Source organism: Protomyctophum bolini, assembly GCF_963924005.1.
Source record: "Protomyctophum bolini genome assembly, chromosome: 3".
Taxonomy (NCBI): Eukaryota; Metazoa; Chordata; class Actinopteri; order Myctophiformes; family Myctophidae; genus Protomyctophum; species Protomyctophum bolini.
This window is the reverse complement of record NC_137864.1, coordinates 28,627,982-28,652,513: the sequence shown is the minus strand read 5'-3', so window position 1 is coordinate 28,652,513 and position 24,532 is coordinate 28,627,982. Positions and strand designations below refer to the sequence as shown.

Sequence of the window (24,532 nt, the reverse complement as noted above, 5' to 3'; positions counted from 1 at the left end):
GGTCGGAGCCGTGGTGCATCTGGGCTTATAGGGAGGAGCGCTGTGCGCTGGCTCAGAAGCACAGATGCTGCATTCGTTGTAGCCTACAATGGACCAGTGGTACCACCAGTAACAGACCATCATAGGTAGCCTTCAGAACAGACCAGGCAGTAAACCATACAGTAGCCTAGGTAGGCTATACAGACAGACCGACAGGGCTCTGGACTGGTCGAAAGGAGCGCAACAGGAGGGGATTGCGGAACTGAAACTACGGTCGGGAAGAGGTTCCTGGAGGCGAGAGGGAGGCAGGTAGGATGATGATGCTATACGGACATTGACATTATGGATTTTGAATTACTAATGTATGTTTCGATCATTTCCACGGCGGTTTTGTAGGTACACCTGATCACCTGTTTTCCATCATCTGACTCACGTGCCTAGTGCTTGCCTACGGCTACTGTATATTAAAATCGATATAGCCTAATGCAGGCGCATCATTTTTAACGGGCACATTTGTTTACAGTTAGAGGCAAAAAATGAAGCAAGTTTTCTTTAATACATCTAAATAAAATAGATCAAGGCTGGCAGAGACAAAAATATTCCAAATACTATATATAACATATAGCTGGTGCACTGGTGGTATGTCTTATCAAGACAATGTGTGTAATCAATAGAACAGGTTCTATATCATTTCCATCATTAATCATGGTGACACAAGGCTTAAGCTGTTAACTGTTGTAACACTTTGAGTATAGTCTCTGAAAACTTAAAATGCATTAGACTGTTGTATGCACTATAGCTCAGTATGTGACTAGCCTATACACAGTTTAATAGCCTACAAATCATATGAATGATGTTGATGTTCCTTGCCTTAATTTCATTATAGTAATCCATTTGTCTAGAGTATTTCCAATTGAAGTAGCTCTCTCTGACTGCATATGGAAATGGCTTTAATTACAGACAGACCCCTCAAACCTCTTGCCTCTCCCTGTAGCCTCATATAGAACATGGTGGTTAGGCACTGTGTGTGGGGCCCACTATGCTAGTCCTCTTCCTCTAAAGTAAACTTGGAAACCTAGAAACAGAGAGACAAACAGCTGCCGCCCTATACTGGAGGCCTGGGAGTCGCCCACTGCTAAACCCTGAACCTGACATTACCGCCAGCATCCACCCTGCATGTGGTTAAGGCAAAGGGAGGGTGTGTGTGTGTGTGTGTGTGTGTGTGTGTGTGTGTGTGTGTGTGTGTGTGTGTGTGGTGTGTGTAATGTGTGTGTGTGTGTGTGTGTGTGTGTGTGTGTGTGTGTGTGTGTGTGTGTGTGTGAGTGCGTGGTGCGTGCGTGAGTGCGTGGGTGTGTGCGTGCCGTGCGTGCGTGCGTGCACCTGGGTTGCAATTTACTGTCCAGAATCTTGGCCTGCAAGCATACAGGTATATGTTTTCCCAATGTTGCAACACTTAATACGGAGGCACGTGACACTGTCGTGTGATGGAATATACATTATATTTTCTGTAAAGATCAAAGTGTGTGTATATGCTCTTTTTTATACAGTAACATTCAGTCAGTGGAACCACTTCAGTTGTAAATTCTGTCTTTCATTGCCTTTTCTGAATGTTCTGTTAGAAAAAGAATTGGCTTGCAACACTTTAGGCTACTTACTGGCTTTATTTAATTACCTTTAGTTTACCTCAGGAATATTGTAGTGCATCGTAAGTACTAAGTATTCTGTAATACTGTATCAATACTGTGTTATAGTACGACCAGTTGTTGGTCAGGTTGATAGATACATACATACTACTAAATTGTTATTGTTGGACAACATTTCCATTTGGTCAGAAAAAAGGTGGTTGAATCACCCCCTCCGGGATCTGCTCCTTAATTATTATTTTTTTCATGCTAGACAACATGATTTAACAATATTATTGTAACATATAGAAACAATATGTCAAAAATGTTCCAGTACTGTACATAAGTACAATTTTGTACTTTTTTCCACTACATCACAGAGGCAAGCCGATCTTCTATTTTCATAAAAGTTGGACACATTTTGTTAAAATGTAGTACTTTTACTTTGGTACTGTGAGCATATTCTGATGGCAAACATGTGAATACATGCCTTTCCCTTTCCCTTTCCTTGTAACAGAACAGATTTTTTTAATAGTAAGTAAAACTTCTTCATGGACATTTTAAGTCATTTAAGGCAAAGACAGTCTATAATTGTGTATTTTATGAGCACATTCTTGGACAGTAAACCAGTAGAACACAGGGGGTAGAAAGAAAGTAGAAACTGGGATGGTTTTCCAACCCAAGATCAGACCATATATCGTGTCCTGTTATAAATATTGTAATGTATCGTCTTTACAGGAATGCAGAAGCTTTCTATACAGCCACGGTTTGTGTGTCTGTGTGTCTGTGTGTCTGTCTGTGTGTCTGTCTGTCCCCTCAATGTGTACAAATCGGACGCTGCATTCATATTTTCATTGGTTTGAGACAGATAGACACACAGATGGACAGTGGCTAAATCAATACATCTCTGTCTTCTGGCCTTCCGGCATGGTCGAGATAACCCCACAACTTCCTCTGAAACTGACAGAACCCATGACAGCACTGGCTAGACTGCAGCTCAGCCTGGTGGAGATATGCGCTCCACAGAATGCCCCTTTATAGTTATTATTAGCAGTAGTAGTAGTAGTAGGAAGGAATGGAGCTCGATAACCGATACCCGAAAACAATCCGATAACAAGCTTATTGAGTACCCGTCATCAATAAGCTTTGGGCTTATCAAGCTTGTTATCGTGCATAGTAGCCCATGATGTCATGTTTAAACAATCAAGACAAGAGGTGATCAAGAAATAAATGTAATTATCCACGCTGCCACAAACATGTTGGTCTAAAAGTGTATTGATACCTGCCAACCAGTGCTGCCCGGGGAAACAAAATTACGCCTTAAAGTCACAGTCTGTTAGAAAGGTACTATATTTGAAGGCCCTAGTAAAAAGATACCGGTTCTGTTCAGAATGAATTGACGTCTCCTCTCAGGAGGATAATGGCTGTAGGTTACATCTATTTTGGACTCTCACATGAAACGTCTTAGCCTGGTTGATGTCATAACTACACAGTACACACCCATCCCTTATTTGCTTAATTATTAATTATTAATAGCTCCCTATATCTTGCAGCTCTGTCCCTGATTATTGATTGCTTGTGTTCGGCCTCTTCTCTTGACAATTACAGGCCAATTTTCTTTCAAAATTATTTTTTTGTCTGGAAAGTAATGAAGTGAAAGACAATCACATTTGAATATTTCAGTTGGGAATATTTCAGGATTTTCAACAGCACCACAGTATAAATTGATCACAATATGTTAACCACTTGAACCCATGTTGTTGAGTGGAATCCCCCAGGGCTCTATATTAGTGACTTTTCAGTTTTTATCTGTTTTCACCCAAAACAGCCAATCTGACCTCACAACACTGTGATGACTTTTGTTGTGAAAATTGGTTTTATTTATTGAATAAATTTGATTTGTCGTGTTTTTATGTTGAGGATAGAAAAAAAAGTCATAGAATTTTATACTCTATATACATAAACATGCTTTTATCACAAGCCGACTAGATTATTGCAACTCCCTTTTTACAGGATTACCCAAAAAAATATATACAAAAATTACAGAGAATCCAGAATGCGGCAGCTAGAATTTTAACAAATACCAGAAGAAGAGATCACGTTATTTAGTCCAGTCCTGTCAACACTACATTGGTTACCAGTATCGTTTAGAATAGATTTCAAAGCACTTTTATTTGTTTATAAAGCATTTGATAACTTGGCACCTTCATATATTAAATGATTCCATACATTTTTCTGTTCCAACTAGAACACTCAGGTCTTCATCCGCTCTTCTACTAAAATGACCCAAAGCTCAACATAAGAACACCAGTGAGGCCGCCTTCTGGGTCTATGGCCCCAAGTTGTGGAACACACTACCACTGCACCTTTAAAAGGGAAACCTCCTTTGCAGTTTTTAAGAGCGAGTTGAAAACTTAATTTGTTTAAATTGATCTTGTGTTCACATTCAATTATTTTCCTTAACATTTTTTATTTTTGTATTGCTATTTGTATTTGTTAATTTGTATAAATGTTGTCTTGTATTGACCTGCTTTTTTGTTTTCTAGCATCCGCTGCTTGTTATTTGTTTTATGTGAAGCACTTTGGGTTGCATTTTATGTATGAAAGTTGCTATTATATGTTTCTTTGATTGTTTTTATGTATTACTTTCGATTAAATCAAATCTAAAGTGTTCAAGTGGCTAAAGACTAAACAGCCTTGAGTTTTTATCATCTCAGCTGACTCAGCAATATCTCCAGGATCAGATCAATTTTAAGTTTTAAAGATAGAAGAACACAACATTGACTCTGCTATCTGCTCTCTCTTTATAGAGCATTGGATACAGTTCTTATGACGCGATCTAAGATTCCCCTATGGGAAATACAATACATATTCCATAAAAGAAAAGGAGCAGGAAGAAGATAAATGTAATGTAAAATGATGAAGGAAAGAAATGTAATACTTCAAGAATGTTTTTCAATTGATGTTTTCAAGTCAATGTACTGTATATTGTATGGATATTATATGGATTCAAACCAGTTAACCAGATACCAAAAAATTAAATTGCATAGGAAAACTATGCCACACCGTTACACTTCTAGCAGTGTGGCAGTCTTGTTTTGATGGTCACAAATGAATGGTCACAAATATACTTGGAAGGCAGGGTTTGCAGATGATAATGGTTTTCTCAAGCATAAAGTATGTATGTATGTGGTTAAAATGGGTGGGGTTTAAAGGCAAAAGCATGCTCTGTTGCACTGGCCTAAAAGTTGGTCCTTAAAAACGGCTTCAACTTCTGAGATGTATGTATGTATGTATGTATTTAAAAGGGGGGCTTTTTTGTAAAATCCCAACCCACAATACCTTCATATATTTAAAAAGAATACCAAAATAGGGTTACCAGTGAAGGGCAACATGCCTATTCACTGGGGACTATGCAAGGCAGAGGCGTCCACCCCCCTGAGTCCAAGTTAGACCGCATACCTAAACCATGGTCCGAAACCATCCTCTAAAACCCAATGGTAAAATGGATATAAAAATGGTCATTAATAAAACAACCTAAAACCATAAAAGAGTAAAAGTTCACAGCAAGGCCTGGATACAATTTATTTGTGTGTGTGTGCATGTGTGCGTGCATTTGTTCATTCGTTTCTGGATTCAAAATACATTCAAGCCATTCCAAAACATCACATACAGACAAGCGATGATCAGAAATACACTTTTCAAAAAAGTTGCGTATAGTTCGTGCAGTGAACAATGTGTTGCGTAGTGCAAAATGTGTAGTCCCCAACTTCCCATACAGGAATCAAACATAATGTCATGTGCATTTTCAGCAAACTAATTGCAATGGGGCTAAATTAGTTCTTTAGATTTTTCTTTTTTCTTTTGACGTAAGAGCAATAACATTTGGTAGTGTATTGTATAATACAACAGAGAACAGACATACAGTATACAGACATATAGAAATATTACTCTACAGTAGCCTACCTCACGCGTAAATAAATCAATGAGCTTTTCAGTGTTTTAGTAATTTATTTTCACTCCCATTGAGCAATTAGATCACAGTATGTTCTGTTTACAGGCTTGGTGTACAGTAACACCACAGCTTGACACGTGCCTCCCCGCGTAACGATGTCCCCAGTTCCCGCAGGGCTGGGTCACTGCTGGAGCGACTTATTTTTAAACCTTCCCTTTGATGGAGAATATCAGGGCTGTGTGAAGAGGAGAAAATGAGTGGACAGCAATGCTACTATGTCATTATAAAGGCCTCAAAATGGCGGCAGTGTCCCCATTCCTCTCAAGGAAAATGCTGCCTTGACGGCAACTCGGTGGCTTCTCTCTGCAAATAGCACCGGGGAGAGTGGAGCAGGCCAAGCCATCCATTACTGTCTGTGACCATGTGGAATAGGTTTTGCTGCCAGTTTTCCATCACCACCCATCCCTGTAGAGCACTCATTGGTGTGCACTGGCTGTGGGAAAACATACTGTAGTGTACTGCCTGCTACAGAGGAAAATGTACAGTACACACAGTGCAGTCTCACAATGAGGGGCCATAAACTTAAACCTGCAGTAGTACAAGTGAATGATATCTGCTGAGCAGAATGCACAGTACATAATAGGATATTCACAACATCTTCAGAGGACTCAACAGTGTATCCCAGGTACACTGGTCCATACCCTCCTTATCCTCCACTCGGCCACCCTGCCAGCTACTTTCCCATGGAGGTCCCGACTCCTTGGCAAGGGGAGGATTACACAACTTAGTACTATGAGCCACAAAGATGACGAAGCAAAGGAAATATGATCTCTGTAATAAAATAAGGGCCATCATGTTATAATAGAGTTATACCATTTGTCTTTTTTTCCGCAGGGCATATTTTTATCCATCTTGGTTATTCCCAGTATGAGCTTTTGGACCTCAAATGTCTGCCAAACATTTTGCTCTCCAGCCATTTATCACGTATAGATTGTGAACCTTCTATGATTTAGCTAAATGGAGCTCCGTCATAATACATAATACATTTTCCTCTGAGATAATGTTTTCTCTCATAAATTGATGTAAAAGTAAACTGATTATATTTCAGCTGTCACTACCTTGCTCTCTCTCACACACACACACACACACACACACACACACACACACACACACACACACACACACACACACACACACACACACACACACACACACACACAGAGAGAAAACTGATTTTCTATATTTATCAATTCACAAAATAATCTGCAGAAAGCTTTTCAGGACGGTTTTAAAAGAGCAAAGTATGGGTTGGTGTTTAGGAAAAAAACACAGAGATTTAAAAACTCAACTAAAAGCAAGAGTGAAGAAATAGGTCTTGAGCTCTGCTTTAAAGCTGTCTTAGATAACTTTAAATGTGTAAAATGTATTATTAGCAATCATCAACACACATTACAAAATCATATTTGTAAACCTCAAAACGTTTTTCATGTATTGTTTTACAGATTTAAGTCAATTAAAGCCAATCAGGATGCAATATGAAAGATCGGACAGATCCGTGTTGATCACATAACTATTGAGATACTGTGTACTGATTTACGTGATGTTTCAACATCTGTTGAGTAAGTACAAAAATCGGCCTCCTGATTGCACAATAAAAAGGCAGATATGAAAAAAGCAGGGACGATGTTTTTCACTCTAGAGCCTAGAGAGTGTGCGTACAAAGTTTCAAGCAGATCGGTCAGGACATCAGTTATAGGTTAAAGCACGAATCGGCCTGTTATAGCACCACTGAAATTTGGCAAAATTTGTCTGATTTGAAAGTTTTCAAGTTTCTATCTCTGCCTAGTGGGAATGTGGGCGCAAAATGTCACGAAAACCGTACACAGCATTCATTTTGTTCAAAATGTGCCAATCCTGCAAACTTTGGAAAGCAACTTTAGCCAATCAGAATGGAATATAAAACAATTGTGACTTCTTGGACTGTTGTAGAGTGACGTATTTTATTTTTTAAATGTCTCCCCATTTTAGGCCAACAACCCTATGTAATGGTCTTGGGGAGTGTGACATTAGACAACCACATGGAGATGTGATTTGATGAGAGGAGTTTGTGTAGTATCCATTAACGGTGTCCAGTAAACATGCCATTCTGTATAAATCCCAAATGAATTGTTATTGTGATGCATTGTGGGCCTCCTACCCAATACCATTAATGGCCCTTTTAAAGATACTCAAACCACTCAAGTTACAACAGAATGGAAATGGCCATCCCTGCGCATCTCTCTCACTCACTCTCTCTCTCTCTCTCTCTCTCTCTCTGCTATGTCATTAATGGAAAAGGGTTCAACATGAAAAGTGACTATTCAAGACTACAATGCACTTCTCTACTTCATGCTCACACTTTGATGTGTCAGTTTATTGATTATGATTACCTTAGCTGTCCATCAGTGATGACTCAACTTTAAAGTTAGTGACAACATTTCTCGGTGTCAGTTTATTATTTATGATACGTTTTTGAATGTTTGATGTACAGCATATGTTTGAAGGACTTTTACAAAAAGTGACTGTAGTGAATGTATACTTTTAACTGGCAGTGTCATGACTTAATTTTTGGCGTGTGACACTGTTCAGAGGGGTTGTGCGCAATGTGCGCATGTTGGGACTCAGCATGTCCCAACAACAACATGCTGAGTTCATGTTGGGTGCAAACAACCCTGCTTTACTATTCAAATGTGGACTGTTACAGATATGATTTATTTTATTATAAAACAAATTTTAAATATACTCATTCTACTCATTATTGTGTAAGAATGTGAACGTCGGGGACTGCCCATAACTCTGACATTCCATTAGTCCGACTGACTATACGTGGCTACTGGCTACGCGTGCGGCGTGCAGTTAAGGTTAGGGTTAGGGTCGGGACAGGGTTAGTAATGCACAACGCACAGAATATTGAGCCGTCTACTGGACTAATGACACGGAAACGTGAATGTTATGCTTTCTGATGATATTAGCAGAATATGTTTGGTTCACCCTGTTTTGCTTTGTTTCTCTCTCTCTATCTCTCTCTCATTGTCTCTCGCGGCAGTCTAACGCATCAGTGGAGGCTGCAGTTTCCATAGGAGACTCAGAGGAGGAGACAGTAGCAGTGTTTTGGGTGGACAGTGTGGGCACCAATGGCACCACCGGAGCACCTGGGTGATAGAGCCCCTACCACTGACAATCTGACCCCAGTCATGGAGGGTGCTGATGTTCCCAACGCTGGCAAAACCTGCCCCGTCCACACTCCGGTTACGGAGGATGCCAAACGGGGCTTCCGGAAGGCCATTGGGAGGCACAAGGACTACATCAAGATCTCTGTGCCCGACGCCAAAGTCAACCGTCTGCCGATGGAGTGGTGGAAGACAGCCGTGGCGTTCTTCTATGCAGCCTTCAACTTAGTACTGACGACTGTGGTGATCACCGTGGTACACGAGAGGGTCCCAGCCAAAGAGGACAGTCCACCACTCCCGGACAAGTTCTTCGACTACATCGACCGGGTCAAGTGGGCGTTTACAATTACAGAGATCAATGGTATGGTTCTGGTGTCCATCTGGATTGTCCAGCTGTTCTTCTTCAGATACAAGTAAGAAGCTTTGGTGTAACTTTGTAGCTGCAGTCAAAGTTTATTTCGTCATTATTGTGGTCTCGAGTAGTGAGCCCACTATTGTTATTTTACATCTTTATTCCCGGGCCCGTTTTCTTGCTGGGCTGTGATCTCATCGTACATCTTCCCCGGCCCGTTTTCCTGGGGGAAACCAATAGGAAGATAGAGGGAGTGGGGCTGTGACGCAATGTGGGTCAATACATCATCATCGAGTAGAGAGCTACTCGAGCCCACTTTTGATGACTTCAAGAAAGCGCAAATAATTTCACAGCCTTGTTAACCACACCTTGAAATCACATTTCCATTATTTTGTGTGTAGTCTGGACCCTGCTAATGTAAGGTTGGCTGCAGGAGTACAGCGTTGATAGACAAACCCTTCAGCCAATCAGTTTAACAAAGAAAAGAGGAGACGCTGTGAAGAGAGGGGCTTTTATGGCTTGACCCCGTCTTATTTATTATTATCATCGTGTAGTAGTACACATTTCTTTCACTTGCTGTTTGTCTTTTGTACTTTATACTCCATTTATGTGAAGCCATATTAACAATGTAAACTGAATATTTACACACCAATCTCCTGAAAATGGAGGTGAAAGCAAATGTACTGCAAATTACTACCTTTCATATTTTGTATTGATTTTCCCAATTAAATGGTGAATTTGTATTATCCAATATGACATAATCTACAACTCCCGTACAATAATAGGTGCCTTTCCATAACAACGTAACACTTAACAGGGATTATTTTAAGGCATCTACTATTCTTGATATAGGTCAATGCCAGGCCAATATTTTGGAATTATCTCTCACTTTAAACCGTGAGTAGGCCAAAACATTGCATGAAGTCAGCAGGCTGCCATGTTTTGCACCTGGTCATAAACATGGGTTCATGTCATTTCATACATTTTGCAGGTCAATAGCAAGCAGGCGGTTCTTCTTCCTGATTGGCACCCTGTACCTGTACCGCTGTGTCACAATGTACATCACTACCCTGCCCGTACCTGGCATGCACATGACATGTGCCCCTAAGGTGAGTTTACTGTCAATATCGGTGCTGGCATCAGCTGTGGTTACATACCAAGCCATTTAGTTGCCTTTATCCTTAGGGACTCATGTTACAGCCACAGTCAATAACCAGCTATTAGAAAAGATATGTTGTCTATGCCTGAGGAAAGTATTGAGTACAGTATTGAGGTTCATCATGGATTTTATAAAAAAAAAACATGTACGCCTGGTGGTTTTCCTTATAATACTGAACAGAAAGATCAAAGTCTGATAAAAACATATTAGTGATTATCGGTTGATAACATTCAAAGTGGGTGAAGCATCACATCTATCCTCACTTTGTCTTCACGTCTCGGTTTCATCTACCTGTCCTGCATTGTCTCATTGCACTAAATCAGATTTCACGTTGTTCTATAGTATCCATGTGTCTCACTCACTACAAGACTATAAATACAGTATATCACCAAGACAACCTCCTGCACAGCTATTGTACTTGAAGTGAGTCTGATCAGCTCCCATCGCTCATGATTTGTTCCTCTCTCCATCCACCATGTTTTCCCTCTCAGCTGCATGGAGACTCACAGGCAAAGATCCAGCGTGTTCTACAGTTGATCTCAGGTGGAGGTTTGTCCATCACTGGCTCCCATCTCATGTGTGGAGACTTCCTATACAGCGGACACACCGTCATGCTCACCCTCACCTACCTATTTATCAAGGAGTGTGAGTAATGCAATTAATGCTATTTAGTTTGATACTTAATTTGCAGTCTTCACCAATCCTGTTCTATTTCTATGTTAGACATTTTTTGTGCCACTACACATTGTGATCTGGTAAAACACAGATTGTTTTGAATTTTAGGGCCAAGTCTGGCATGAGCAAAGGTGATACAAATAATTAAATGATAGACTTACATTTTAAGACACAGCCTGATCTCTTGAATAAACCCCCACTTTCAACCATCTGTGTAGGACTCACTCCTCATTGCATGTCTTTCACATGAGCATCTTACATAGATAAAAGATTGTGTGGGTACTAGAGCTTAACGTGACAGATGGGGCAGCACAGGGTTCGGAGGGGGGAACCCTGTGTACTCTCTGCTGCCCCATCTGGCGGAGTCAGGTTAACTAGAGCTATCAATGCCATCAATCATGCTACAGTATCAATCTCTCTACATGTCTGTTTAATACTGCAGTTATCAGTCATTACTGACTGTTGACATTAATGCTAGTTGACATCATGGTGGCTTTTCATGTCCTCTGTAACTGAACACATTGGATTTTAAATACTTATGCCCTATTTATAAAGGGAATATATTGAAAATATATGATCTATTAAAAAGGGTTAATGTTGTTAGCAGGGATCAAATCTGCAACCCGTTAATTACAGGACAGTGTCTTTGTAACCACTTTCGACTATCCTGGCAAACCACCCCCCCTAACTGCAGTGGTGGAAAGTACTGTACTTACTGTAGCTAAGTACGATTTTGAGGTACTTTTACTTCATGGAGTATTTCATATTTTCTGTATTTTTACTTCTACTCTACTTCTACTACATTTCAAATATTGTTTTTACTCCACTGCAATTATTTGAAAACTTTATAGTTACTAGTTACTTTTAGACTAGTAGATTTTATTTCAAAACATTAACCACTTCAGCCCTATATACATTTAGGGCATTTTAAAATAGCCGATATACAAGCTCACAATGCATCGCATTGTAGATCTGCTATTTACTAAGGATTTTTATACATTTGAAATGGGACATTCTGCACAATGAGTACTTGGTACTTTAAGTACATTTTGATGCCGATACTTTTGGTACTTTTACTTGAGTACATTTTTAATTAAGTAAGTATTTCTATATTGCAGTATTGATACTTTTATTTAAGTGAAACATCCCACCATTACCTAACTGTTAGGCCTACTTAATTATATATTGTGTCTTTGCTCCTCTTCCTCCGTCCCTGCAGACTCTCCACGTTCCTTCTGGTGGTACCACCTGATGTGCTGGCTGCTGAGTGCCGTGGGTGTGGTGTGCATCCTGGTGGCCCACGAGCACTACAGTGTGGATGTGGTTGTGGCGTACTTCATCACCTCGCGTCTCTTCTGGTGGTACCACACCATGGCTAACTTACAGGTCAGACCATGGAGCTGTACTTTGCAAAATGACGGTGTCGCTCACCACAAGTCAGCTATTTCTACCAAGCACACACAGTCGTACAAGAAAACATAAAAATAGGCCTCGTACAGTTCATAGACCATGCTTTGTGTGTGTGTGTGTGTGTGTGTGTGGACCAAGTGTGGACAAGGACAAACACATGCACACCGCACAGACGAACAGTCTGGTGAGATGTAGGAGGACACTAAGGAGGCAAACCATAGTCCTAGAGACCTCAGTGCCTGATGTCCCCCAAGAACACACAAGGCAGAGAGAGCTTCCTGCTAGTTCTGGCAGGGGAGAAAGGACAGTGGGCGTGTCCACGGGGGGGTGCCCTGGGCGTGGCAGTCGCTGGGGTGTGGTCAGCACTGGTTTGCTGCACCTGGCCGGCAGGTTTTTCCGCACATGTCTGTTGGCCGGGTGTGGCTCTCCCTCCCGGTGCTGGTTGCGCCTCGGTGATGGCTGCGCACAGAGTGCCTCTCCGTGGACATTTTGTAGTGCTACGTTACGTATGGGTCCAAGTAGCACCAGATCCCGTCCGCATCTCATTGTAAATACAATATCTAAACGCGTGAATCTTTTTACAATGACGTTATTTTTCAGAAAGGAAGCCTATTATCATCATTATTATTGAAGGTGGCAACATTAAAATCCATTTGCTCGGTAAAATATTTCGGGGGCATATTTAGAATGTGTGCAGGCTTGAGTATGTTGAATCTAGTTTGCATTAATGAGGATTTAGTTGACACAATAAAATAAAATGGTGATGGTATTCCATGTGGGGCAGACGGCCTGTCACAGCCAGCTTTGTTGTTGCGAGGAAAGCGGTAAAATTTGACTTTCGTGGTTGTTTTCGTCTCAGATTTAGTCCGACGGAGCGTCACAGTATAACTCTGGGACACAAAAGCGACACAAAAGTAGGACCCGGAAGTATCTCAGGAGGGGGCGCTCACGTCACAGCTAAAATACTGAATAGCTGGAAGCCTGGAGGAGGCAGTGACTTGGCCAATCACTGCTGACCCGCCAACAGGAGAGTGTAGTGGTTGAGGGTTGAAACACTCTAAGAAGGTTGGAGACCACCTGATGACCTCTCTTCCAGGCCAAGGCATCCATTAGAAATTGATTATATTCGCATCTTTGATGTATTTACAAACTGTACTTGAATATAATTTCACTATTCCTGTTATTTATTTGGACTTAATAAAGTTTGATTTGTTCTGCACATTAAAGTGCTTTCAATTCCTTGAAGATCATAGTCAGTCTTGAACGCAATCCTATCTCGTAACCGAAAGACACAATCCAGCCATACTGCGTATTAGACACATCTGGTGTAAGGCGTTACAGTTTCTGGGTTTCTAACCACCATCTCCTGTATATTCACCAGACGCTGAAGTGCTCCCCCAACAACTACCTCACAAACACCTGGTGGAACCCTGTCTTTAACTTCCTGGAACGGAATGTGCAGACGTCGGTGCCCTGCTCCTACAGCTGGCCAATTACCTGGCCTCCCTCCTGCCTCAAGAACCCCTGTAAGAAGTACTCCATGGTACAAAGTACAAGAGAGGAGTGACAGGCAGCACTCGCGCATCAACTCCATATGCCAAGCCTAGGCATACCAACAACCTACAGGATCAGTATTCCATGCAGTATTAAATCTCCTGCTTGACATGAGATATGGTGATAAGATTGGGAGGCTGTGTCAGTGACACATGAAGAGTATTTCAGTTTCATGAAGGAATGGGTTTACAGTGAAGGATGTTTGTGGTTCAGAGAAATCAAGAGAAACAATTATCAGTGTTGTCTCTATATGTACTTCGCCACTATAACTTATTTATGAGATCATGTTCTTACAACACTTGGTGTCATGTTTTTTATAATATAAATTATGATTCTGACCAAAATGTATCATTCATTGTCTAGATCATTCATTGTCATTGATTTGCAGGTTTGCTACAGTATTTTCGATTTTTTTTCTTTAGATCTGTTGCCACCCTCAGTATAAGGGTGAGGGTGAATACCTCAGTGTGATGTCCATGTATCCGAGTCACAAGGTGCCTTAGAAATACTGTCAATGTTAGTAATTATCTGAAAACTGCCATATTAAGCCTTGACTTGTTTTCTATTGGTTTTTATTGTTTTTAATGTTTTTCTTTTTTTCTTTCTTTTAATAGCCTTAAGTGTGCGTTACAGCTAGTTCCAACATTGTATGGTTGTATTAAACTTTAATTACATTAAAGTTCCTGAGTTATTTTTGTTTGGATTCAATCTATCACTATTATAAGTGGTTATTATGTAATTATTGTAGGCCTGTGACATGCCTTTATCTTTTTCATGGTAACATGTGTTTTGGTAGAAATATGTGTCCATGAAGCCGCATTTACCATTACATTGTGGGTTAAATTCAGACAAATTCAGTGGCCAAGGCCTCATATGATATGCCATGATTGATTGATTGATTGAATACTTACATACTAACAGTTTGCAAAAAAAAGCACAGAAGAGTACAGTTTCATACAAATACAATGCTAAAAGGATTGAACCCAAGAAAGCACTATGGCTTGTTTCCATTAGACATGGGGAAGGCTACCTCAACTAATTCTCAACTAATTGAGAAGTTTAATTTATTCTAATAATTCTAATAATATTTTTTTTATTTTCAAAATTAAATTAGAAGTAAAATGTTCTCCAGGTATAACGAAAAATGATGTAGTGCGAACTAACTTACTGTCTCATAAAAGACAGATATGCCACTCCAGAGGAAGAGAGTACTGCTTGTTCTGTGAACTTGGTGAAATTGAAAATGAAGTTAACTCTTTGTTTTATTGCCCTAAATATGATTACGTACTAGATAAAGTGCCCCTCGTGCACAGGTCTCCACCAGGGCAGGTCAGGTTGTGGCCTCCTGGTGGCGCTATAATAGGCCAATCTGAAAAGGGTGTCATTTCTTCTTACACCTTGGATGGCAATTGAATGATTTGAGGCATTTTGTTCCAAAAATGGGTTTTGCAAAAATCCAGCTGTTGGTGACGCTATAACAGGCCAATGAAAAGGGTGGGGTGGGTATTCCTCAGCCTAGTTAGCCTCTGTCCCAGGCTTACTTATCTGCGAAAAGAAAAACCTGGTCACAACGTAAGGCAGAGAAGCTATCGGCGGATGTATCCTCCAGAAGTTCATCTGATGTATTTCCCCCGGATACGATATTTTCCCGACAAATCACAAGTTTTTTCATTAAACTGATTTGTAAAGCATCAACATCATTTCCTTGGGTGATACTTCGGCTAAAATCCTGCAACTTCCGCCCAAACAAATGATAGCCTCTAGTCTACAGCGTAGGTCTTGGCCGCCCAGGCCCAGGGTGCAGGAAAGCTAGTATAGTCTGTGAAAGATTTCACGTAAATTGCACACGGCGTTCATGATTTGAGGCTTTGTGTTCAAAATACAAGCCAATTAGGACGGAATATGAAATATCTGACAGATCCGTCTTGAACACATGGCTAGTGTGTAAGAATTTGCGGGATTTTGGACATAATCTGGAGGAGTAGGCCTAATGTAAAAAAGTTTTCCAAAATCGGGCCTGGTGGCGCTATAACGGGCCGTTCTGGAAATCTGGCTCTAAATCGCCCCCCAGGCAGAATTATCTGGAGCCGTTGCTGAGTATTCCATTAAATGAGTAAGTGCATGCAGAAAGTGAGGGGCTAATCGAGTGGCAAAGTGAGTTTAATGTCTTTTAACAACGTTTAATGCAATCAAATAGGACTTTTCTGTTTGGATGTATCATGTATGGGCCGTCAAGGCCAGAAAGTAAAAAATAAAATGCATATCCTCTATGCATTGAACATTAGTGCCAGACAAATATACAATACTCTGTAAAAACATCATAAACGAGTACTGTCTGTAGCCTACTAATCAAAAATAAATTTTAAATTAATGTTTACATATTATTTAATAATTGCTTTGTCAATGTTGGAATTTGGTGTGATTTCTTATTGCGCTCACAATTCCAAGCCACTTAAAATGTTTTAATTGTTACTATTTGTGGAATGGGACAGTGATGAATGCTCATAATTTATAGCCTACTGTATTATATTTTATTTTTTCAGGTAAACCTCAGTGTTCTCAAACCTTATGACCCCCAAAATAATATGTTTGTTAAATTGTTGTACGTGACACAAAATATTTTCAGATGGGGCCGACTGGATAAACTGCTGGGGACCACCTGAACCCCCTCACGACCCCTGGGGGTCCCCGGACTCCACTATGAGAACCACTCGCCTACGTCATAGCGTAATGCGTATGGAGCATGGATCCATCCTATGGGATCACCCCATTTGTTGACGTCGATCGTGACACATCAAGCACGACACAGTTCTACCCGTAATAACATGACAAAGTTTGCGCAACATTACAGGAAAAATCTCTATTAGGGAAAAACGCGACCCAGTGGTGCAGGCATTCACCACGTACGTCCTTGTCTGATAAAGACTGAATACTATGGCCGCATAATTCACTTTGTCATTGACCAAAAGCATGCGTTTGCTATTATGGACAGACTAGAGGAACTACGACCTATCCCGCTATGGCATGTAAGCTTTTTGTTATTGATTGTATTCTGGACTGTCTATTATTCTATGTACATCTATAAAAAACGACGCTATCTTGCAAATATCCCCCCCGGTCCAAAACCATGGCCGATTGTGGGCAACTTCGGTGGGTTTCTCGTCCCCTCTTTCGTCTGGAAGAGGTTTCGAGGTCGACAGGAGCCCAGCAACAAGTCAACTGCATTATCGCCTCAGGTATTTCTGATGGAGCAAGCCAAAGTGTACGGTAACGTGTACAGCATTTTCGTGGGCAGTCAGTTAGTCGTTGTGCTGAACGGGTATGAAGTCATCAGGGATGCTCTGTCCAACCACGCAGAGGTGTTTTCAGACAGGCCGGATATTCCAGCCATCACCATCATGACTAAACGTAAAGGTGAGCGACTATAAGCGGTTCACTATTTACATTTAATTGCAACGTTAACATCTACATAAACGCTCAGATTTCAAATATAGTGCTCATCCCCTGGCCACGGATGTTATAAATGTACACGGGCGGGTATTAGCACCCTTGCATTACATAGTTCAATAAAAATAATTTGATCCGATCGACCGGTGTATCAGCATCTTGCAATGGGTCTGGTCCACAAGATTCGATACACCACTAAGATACCCATGTACCTGTCTAAATACTTCCTTAATGTAAACGAAGTCCACACCCACAACACCAGAGGCCGAGGGAGTGCAACAAACCATGTACAACCCAGATTCGGCTCAAACAAGGGACTAAATTATTTTCGCTCCTATGCCACCAAAATGTGGAACGCCCTACCAACAATCATTAAGACATGTGAATCCCTTGACTCCTTCAAAACCGCTCTCAAAGGGCACCTACGGATGGCTGCAATTCGAAACTGGCCTCTGTAAAATCTGAAACCCCCCCTTTCCCCTCACTGTATATGTATCTTTTCCATTTTTGCTTCCTATATGATGAATTCCTGTTCTTTAACTACATAGAAGTGTCTATTTGTATGTCTCTAAATGTAAACGAGTGTAATGCTTAATTGGGTCGTCCACTCAGTTAACAGTCTCTGTATTGAGTTTGTGCTTGAAATTCTACAAACTGTTAATACATATTTCAATCAATCAATCCGTTTTGGATGAAATCAGATCCTGCGGTCATTTTGTCAGTTTTATGCTTTCAACTACGCGATCCTATCGGTTGGGAGGTGTATTGCACTCTGATAGGCCTACATTCTAACTTTGTGAATTAAATGGGTTGATCTAGGATCATTCATAGGTAAAGTTAAAACAAATAGAACCATGTATGGCCCTAGCTCTGGTGAGACCAGAGTCACCAGACCTAGTATGGGCCTTTACTGCCTATGCAGAGAGCGAAATTATAAATAGACAAACAATTACAGCTGAAATGAAACACAATTTTATTTCCCTTTTTGTTTTGACCTTAAAGGCATAGTCTTTGCACCATATGGTCCAGTGTGGAGAAAGCAGCGCAAGTTCTGCCACAGCACTCTTCGAACCTTCGGCCTGGGAAAGCTGAGCTTAGAACCCCGCGTCCTGGAGGGCCTGGCTGTAGTCAAAGAGGAACTGCTGAGACTCAGTGAGGAGTCAGGGGGACGGGGAATCGACCCCAGCCCTCTAGTAAGCAACGCTGTGTCCAACGTCATTTGCTTATTAAGTCTGGGTCAACGCTTCCACCACGAGGACCGTGAGTTCCGCACATTGCTGGACCTAATGGCACGTGGGATGGAGATCAGCGTTAACAGCCCTGCAGTACTCATCAACGTTTTTCCACCATTGTACCATCTTCCCTATGGGGTTTTCAAGGAGCTCCGGCAGGTAGAAGGGGACATAACAGTGTTTCTGAAGAGGATTATTGCTAGGCATAGGGCAACGTTGGATCCTGGTAACCCCAGGGATCTTATAGATATGTACTTGATAGAGATGTTGGCTCAGCAAGCCAATGGTGAAATGGACAGCAGTTTTTCAGAAGACTACCTCTTTTATATAATAAGCGATTTCTTCATCGCCGGTACTGACACCACCGCTAATTCTTTCCTGTGGATCCTGCTCTATATGGTTTTATATCCAGATGTACAAGGTAATTAATTAGTCATATAGGCCCAGTTCAGTTCATCCTTGTTTGCAATGCATGCTAGTTTAAAACACTTTCATGTAACTAACGATTCACTCAACTTACGCAATTTGCAACACTAGATTTTTGAGGGGTGCTAGCCCATTCTATAACCAGCTATTAGGGTAAACTTCGTCCTACAAACATTAATATCAATGAACAATGAATGGAGAAATATACATCGGTGTCTGAGCAAATCAGCGTATTAAATTCCCATGCGGAATTCCTTAACAGAGAGGATGGAAGTAGTTTAATAACAGTGTATTGGTCCCTACAGTGACTCTGTGGCTACTTGCACCAGTGTTGGAGTTTGGAAGCGCTTGTTTTCATTAATGCGTTACAATGTGCAAATTCGAAACAGGTGGTACACAGGGCCGTTCAGTGACTTTGACGAGCACTTCCAAACTCCAACACTTTAGAAAAATTATCACCTGCATAGACTTTCTCAACAGAAAGTAGCTCATAATAACTTACCAAAAAGGTAGCAACCTAAAGTAAATGTCTGATTCTGTTCATATTTGCACCACTTTTATCATGTTAGTTTGAACCATTAGGTGGCAGTATGAGCTTGTAGTAAAATTACATCTGGCTGGATAATAGGTGGAATTGGAATGTTTGGGCATGATCTACTACAAGTGAAAGTTGCTCTGTCAAATTTGTACAGCAGTACTTGCATTTAACAATACTATATTTCACTTTCAAATAAAATTATAGCTGCAAGTAGCGATAAGATGGGGTCAAGCCATAAATGCAATAACATAATAAAGAAAAAAGCTATTCACAATCACAATATGCACAATGAGCCATAGAAACACCTCAGAGAACTTGAGGGAAAGAAGACCACTCAACCAGTAAGACGCCCTGATGGCGAGAAGCGAGGTCACGCTGAAACAACAGAGCTTCTTAATACGGCACAGGAGTGAAACTATTAATCTGGTGTCCGTGAGGTCAGATGTAGAGTTGCTGGCCGGCTCCATATCGATCTAGGTGATGATCCAGTCTTCTCCTTGTATGGCTATCCAGGGTTTGAAGAGGTCAGTGTCGTGATCTTCATATATGGAGATCCAGGTGATGATAGTCAGCTCCACATATGGAGATCCATGAGTGTACAGGGTTTGATGAGTTCAGATCAACATATTGAATTAATTCAGTATTTACCATATATGGAGCGTGACTGACCGTTTGGCTGAAGGGGTTGTCTGTCAACATTGTACTCCTGCAGCCAACCATGCATTAGCACGGCCCAGACTCCAAACAAATTAATGGAAGTGCGATTTCAAGAGGGAGTGATTAACCAGGCTATGAAAATTGTTGACGTCAAGAGTGGATAGGGAAGATCATATAATTAATTCATGGGAGATCTAAAGGTCAGAGGTCTTTTGATGAATGAGCTTCAGTTCTTCAGCGATTCTCACGAGTCGTCACAACCCTCTACCATATTGCCGAATTTCGTGGACATATACTGTAGGAGGGGCTTGGTTGCTTCCTACGTTTAATTCTAACCATTGTAATTGTCCAGAGAAGGTCCAGGCAGAGATTGAAGAGGTTGTGGGGAGAGATCGGGGCCCTTCCCTCACTGACAAGGGCATTCTGCCCTTCACTGAGGCCACCATCATGGAGGTACAGAGGATGACGGTAGTGGTTCCACTGGCTATTCCTCACATGGCCTCGGATACCATAGGTAATATTTTGCCTACCTCTAACATTGACTGGACATACTCTTTTCCTGCAACTTCCTACAGGAACATCAGAAAGTTCCATACCATCATCAATACAGTACATGTCAGTACAGTCTATTCACATCTTTGCTGCAACCCAGTTACTATTTTCTCTATCTCATTTGTCATACTACATTTTATTCCACACAATTGCTGTAGAACTTTTACAGGCTTTGATTAAATAGCCAGCTTGTATATCGGCTTGTATATCAGTGTTCAGATTCTTCACAAGTTGGTATAAATAAAGCCCACAAACCAAAAATACAGAGTTTGTCATGTAACAATATCTGTGTGATAGACTATAGTCTATTAGTCTATTATTACATTGATCTTGTGTGTCCGATTAGTTCAAGCAATTCCCTTTTTAATTTATTTTCCTATAATGTGTATTTTGTATTGTATTTTGTCAGTTTTCAGAGGCTACACCATTCCCAAGGGAACAGTCATTGTCCCCAACTTGTGGTCTGTACACAGAGATCCAACTATGTGGGAAAACCCAGATGATTTCAACCCTGCACGCTTTCTGGACAATGAAGGGAGGTTGCAGAGGAAAGAGTGCTTCATGCCATTTGGGATTGGTAGGTCATACTGTTCACAGGTGAACCAGTTAAGACCTCATATGGCACGGTCAGTAGTGCTGTCACCTCACAGCTTGACAGTCCCGGGTTCGATTCCCGCCAGGGACCCCCTACCCTAGGTGGGGTTGGCGAAACGGTTTGCATGTTCTTTCCATGTCCCCTAGGCCAGGGTACCCTCACAAAATGCTGCTGCAGTAATTCTGTTCTCTATACTGTCTCACCCTTGTCATAATACATTTTATTCCTGGGGCGCCTGCGATGGAGGGGGAAAGGAACTGGTTGGAATAACGTGTTTCTTCCATGGGTTAGGTCCTACCTAGGGAAACTCCCCCACTGTCAGGTGATAAGAAGCGGCCTGCTCAATTTTCATGCATAATTGGATCTCTGTGGACAGGAAGCATGAGCTCAGTTTGGGGCTTTCCCCTGGTTGGCAGAGGGAGAGTAGCACCCAGGATTACAGCTTAGCCTTAAGCAATTGCCACCGGGAAAACATCAGGTTACCAAATCGTGGGATCAAAAACATTTTTTTTTAACTTTACAGGCCTCCGACATAGGTACATGAATGCATTTGTATTATTGGGTACAGATACATTTTGGGCCCAAACCACACCAATGATTCGCCATACAACTCGAAGATGTATGAAGATTCTATAAAGTGGAATATGTACTACTTATTGTATCTATTATTGTATCTGTTTAATTATACCAGAGTAGAAGTAAAATAGTGGACAATAAACATTCTCTTCTATTCTGTCTATCAGGTCGCAGGGTTTGTATGGGCGAACAGCTGGCTAAGATGGAGCTGTTTCTGATGTTCACCACCCTGATGCAGGCCTTCACCTTCAAGCTGCCAGAGGGGCAGGCTCCTCCCCAAATGCATGGTCGGTTTGGTCTGACCTTGGCTCCCTGCCCATTCACAGTGTGTGTGAGTCCTCGTACCTGGGGCTCCCAATCACTGTAAGGCGCTTAAGGGGAAATACTTCCTAAGCACCCAGAAAAGCCTACTTTTAGGCATAGGAGTAGTAGCAGTCAACATAATATATGTTTTTAGGAAAGACCTATTTTAGGAGAGCTCGAAAGTTGTGTCCTATATGTGACCCTGGTCCCAGCTTGACAAGCTTATAAAAAAACAAAAACACCAACAACTAAGTAACATAGGATAAGTCAATAGCTCAATAGGAATAATGAAGGTGAGATACACTCAGACAACAGATAGATATTTACATGTACTGTAAACAAGTAAGACGCGCAAACGCGGGAAGCGAACGCAACGTAGTTATACTTAACCAACCAGCCATAACCATATAAGGAGTCCCCAAAGCAGCTATACGTCCAAATATGGAGTGTGTTGCATCAATCACAAACAAATCACTCAGCTCCATATATGGGCACAAAAGGGGGACACACAGACAGACATGATCTGATAGGTCTCATAGTAAGTGTTCACTGCATTCGCAATCACTGCGTTCGCAATAACTGGAGTTTGGGAGGAAGGACTACACTACAGTTGACCACGCCATACCTAAACCACTCCCAACCACCAATTCCAGGTTCCACAAATAATGACACTATGAACTACTCCCATTTACGGCTTCAGCCTTTCCATCAACCCTGTCTCTCACTCGGGGGGTGGGGGGGTCTCTGCGTACATCTATGGAGAGACTACCAGGAGGACTCCAGAGTCAACCCCCATCTCACTTTGACCAACCAATCTCGAATCCAGCTTTAGGCCAGTGTATTGATCGTGTTGAGAATTTATTAGGAAGATTCAGGCATAAGAACCAGTAAGACGCGCAAACGCGGGAAGCGAACGCAGCTCGTACATATTTGGGTTTTTTTAAGATTTATTTTTAAGCCATAACCATATAAGGAGTCCCCAAAGCAGCTATACGTCCAAATATGGAGTGTGTTGCATAAATCACAAACAAATCACTCAGCTCCATATATGGGCACAAAGGTGGGACACAGACACACAGACACACACACACAGACAGACATGATCTGCTAGGTCTCATAGTAAGTGCTCACTGCGTTCGCAATAACATACAGATCATAGGAAAAAGCCTGTTCCGGCAGCCCCTCAGGGCACAAGCCCCGCCCCCAACCCCAGACAGTTCTACAGCTGTTATAAATGTTCATATAAGGATCTGCGCTAAAGATAAGGGCAACACACAAATAGTTACACAGTATAGTGTATACATTTACTGACAGCGTGGAGGTTTCCGGTCAACTGTTAGATGGATACCGGTAGTTAAGTTCTAATTGGCACATTGGTGAGGGACTCGAGGGAGCTTGCTGACATGAGATTGAATGGAAGGCAGAGAAATACACAGTAATGCATAATGTATTTGGCATTCTAACATATCCATTACAATATCTACCTCACAAACTGCCTCAATAATCTACGTACAGGTAATGCGTTGTGGTCCTGGTCTTATAGTCTCATGAAAACAATATGACAATCATGATTTAAATTACGCAGTATTGTAAAATCGTGATTGTATTCATTCTCAAAAGAGAACTACCAGTCCTTGCAGTTGTATATACTGTATGTGTACGTCATGTCCAACTCTGAAGCAGGAGTATGTTTAGTATTATTCACATAAGGGCTCATGAAGCGCACGCTTCAGAGTGGATGACAATTCTCAAAAGTGTGCACATTTGGTCCTACTTTTAGGCATAGGAGCAAATTTGAGAGGACCTGTGATGTCATGCCGTACTTTCTATTTGTGTTTTTGAGTGGTGCAACCACTCCAAGGAACAGCAATGTCCTTGTTAACCTATGTGACTATGTACTGTGTGTGACTACAGTATGTGACTTTAATGAGTACCAGTAGGGGCGCTGTTGTGCCAGAAACACAGAGAGAGAGAGAGAGAGATAGTACTGCACTGTTGCCTGCCAATATGAGAGAGAGGGAGGAGGGAGGAGGGGGGGAGGAGAGAGAGGGGAGTTGCACCACTCAGTTCACACGGGTGTGATTTTTTCTATTAATTTGCTCATTACGGTCCAGAATAAGAGGCATGCTCTGCTGGAAACATCGCAAAAAAAAAGTTATGGCCATTTTTGTATACCACACCATAGACAACATACTGTATATATGGCAACATTTTCCAAATTTCATTATTCACAATGGCTGCCAGTCTATTAATTATGACGACCCACTTATCGATAGCTATTTCCAGCTTTT

At 41.4% G+C, this 24,532-nt stretch overlaps 2 protein-coding genes across 3 annotated transcripts; both read left to right on the top strand.

The window, feature by feature from the left end:
• Nucleotides 1-37: 37 nt before the first annotated feature.
• Nucleotides 38-14,588, top strand: sgms2a (sphingomyelin synthase 2a). The gene is made up of 6 exons (XM_080760022.1): nt 38-288; nt 8,642-9,178; nt 10,109-10,226; nt 10,768-10,921; nt 12,171-12,337; nt 13,743-14,588. The coding sequence occupies exons 2-6, from the start codon at nt 8,730-8,732 to the stop codon at nt 13,926-13,928; spliced, it is 1,074 nt and encodes a 357-aa protein (XP_080616148.1). The 5' UTR covers nt 38-288; nt 8,642-8,729; the 3' UTR covers nt 13,929-14,588.
• A 2,220-nt stretch (nt 14,589-16,808) lies between these two features.
• On the top strand, nt 16,809-24,238 carry cyp2u1 (cytochrome P450, family 2, subfamily U, polypeptide 1). Of its 2 annotated transcripts, none has more exons than XM_080760016.1 (5): nt 16,809-17,329; nt 18,365-19,015; nt 20,568-20,729; nt 21,177-21,344; nt 22,106-24,238. In XM_080760016.1, the coding sequence occupies exons 1-5, from the start codon at nt 16,900-16,902 to the stop codon at nt 22,303-22,305; spliced, it is 1,611 nt and encodes a 536-aa protein (XP_080616142.1). In that variant the 5' UTR covers nt 16,809-16,899; the 3' UTR covers nt 22,306-24,238. The 2 variants fall into 2 exon arrangements, with proteins under 2 accessions (XP_080616142.1, XP_080616143.1); XM_080760017.1 differs by having other exon boundaries at nt 20,568-20,830; nt 22,106-22,295.
• The last annotated feature ends 294 nt before the right edge of the window (nt 24,239-24,532 follow it).

What these genes read in the sequence shown, in the direction of transcription:
- sgms2a (XM_080760022.1), top strand. Translation starts at nt 8,730, where the DNA reads ATGGCACCACCGGAGCACCTGGGTGATAGAGCCCCTACCACTGACAAT. An exon ending in ACATGACATGTGCCCCTAAG is followed by an intron (nt 10,227 to 10,767) that starts GTGAGTTTACTG and finishes TTTCCCTCTCAG; the next exon opens with CTGCATGGAGACTCACAGGC. An exon ending in ACACCATGGCTAACTTACAG is followed by an intron (nt 12,338 to 13,742) that starts GTCAGACCATGG and finishes TATATTCACCAG; the next exon opens with ACGCTGAAGTGCTCCCCCAA.
- cyp2u1 (XM_080760016.1), top strand. Translation starts at nt 16,900, where the DNA reads ATGGACAGACTAGAGGAACTACGACCTATCCCGCTATGGCATGTAAGC. An exon ending in TTTATATCCAGATGTACAAG is followed by an intron (nt 19,016 to 20,567) that starts GTAATTAATTAG and finishes GTAATTGTCCAG; the next exon opens with AGAAGGTCCAGGCAGAGATT. An exon ending in CATGGCCTCGGATACCATAG is followed by an intron (nt 20,730 to 21,176) that starts GTAATATTTTGC and finishes GTATTTTGTCAG; the next exon opens with TTTTCAGAGGCTACACCATT.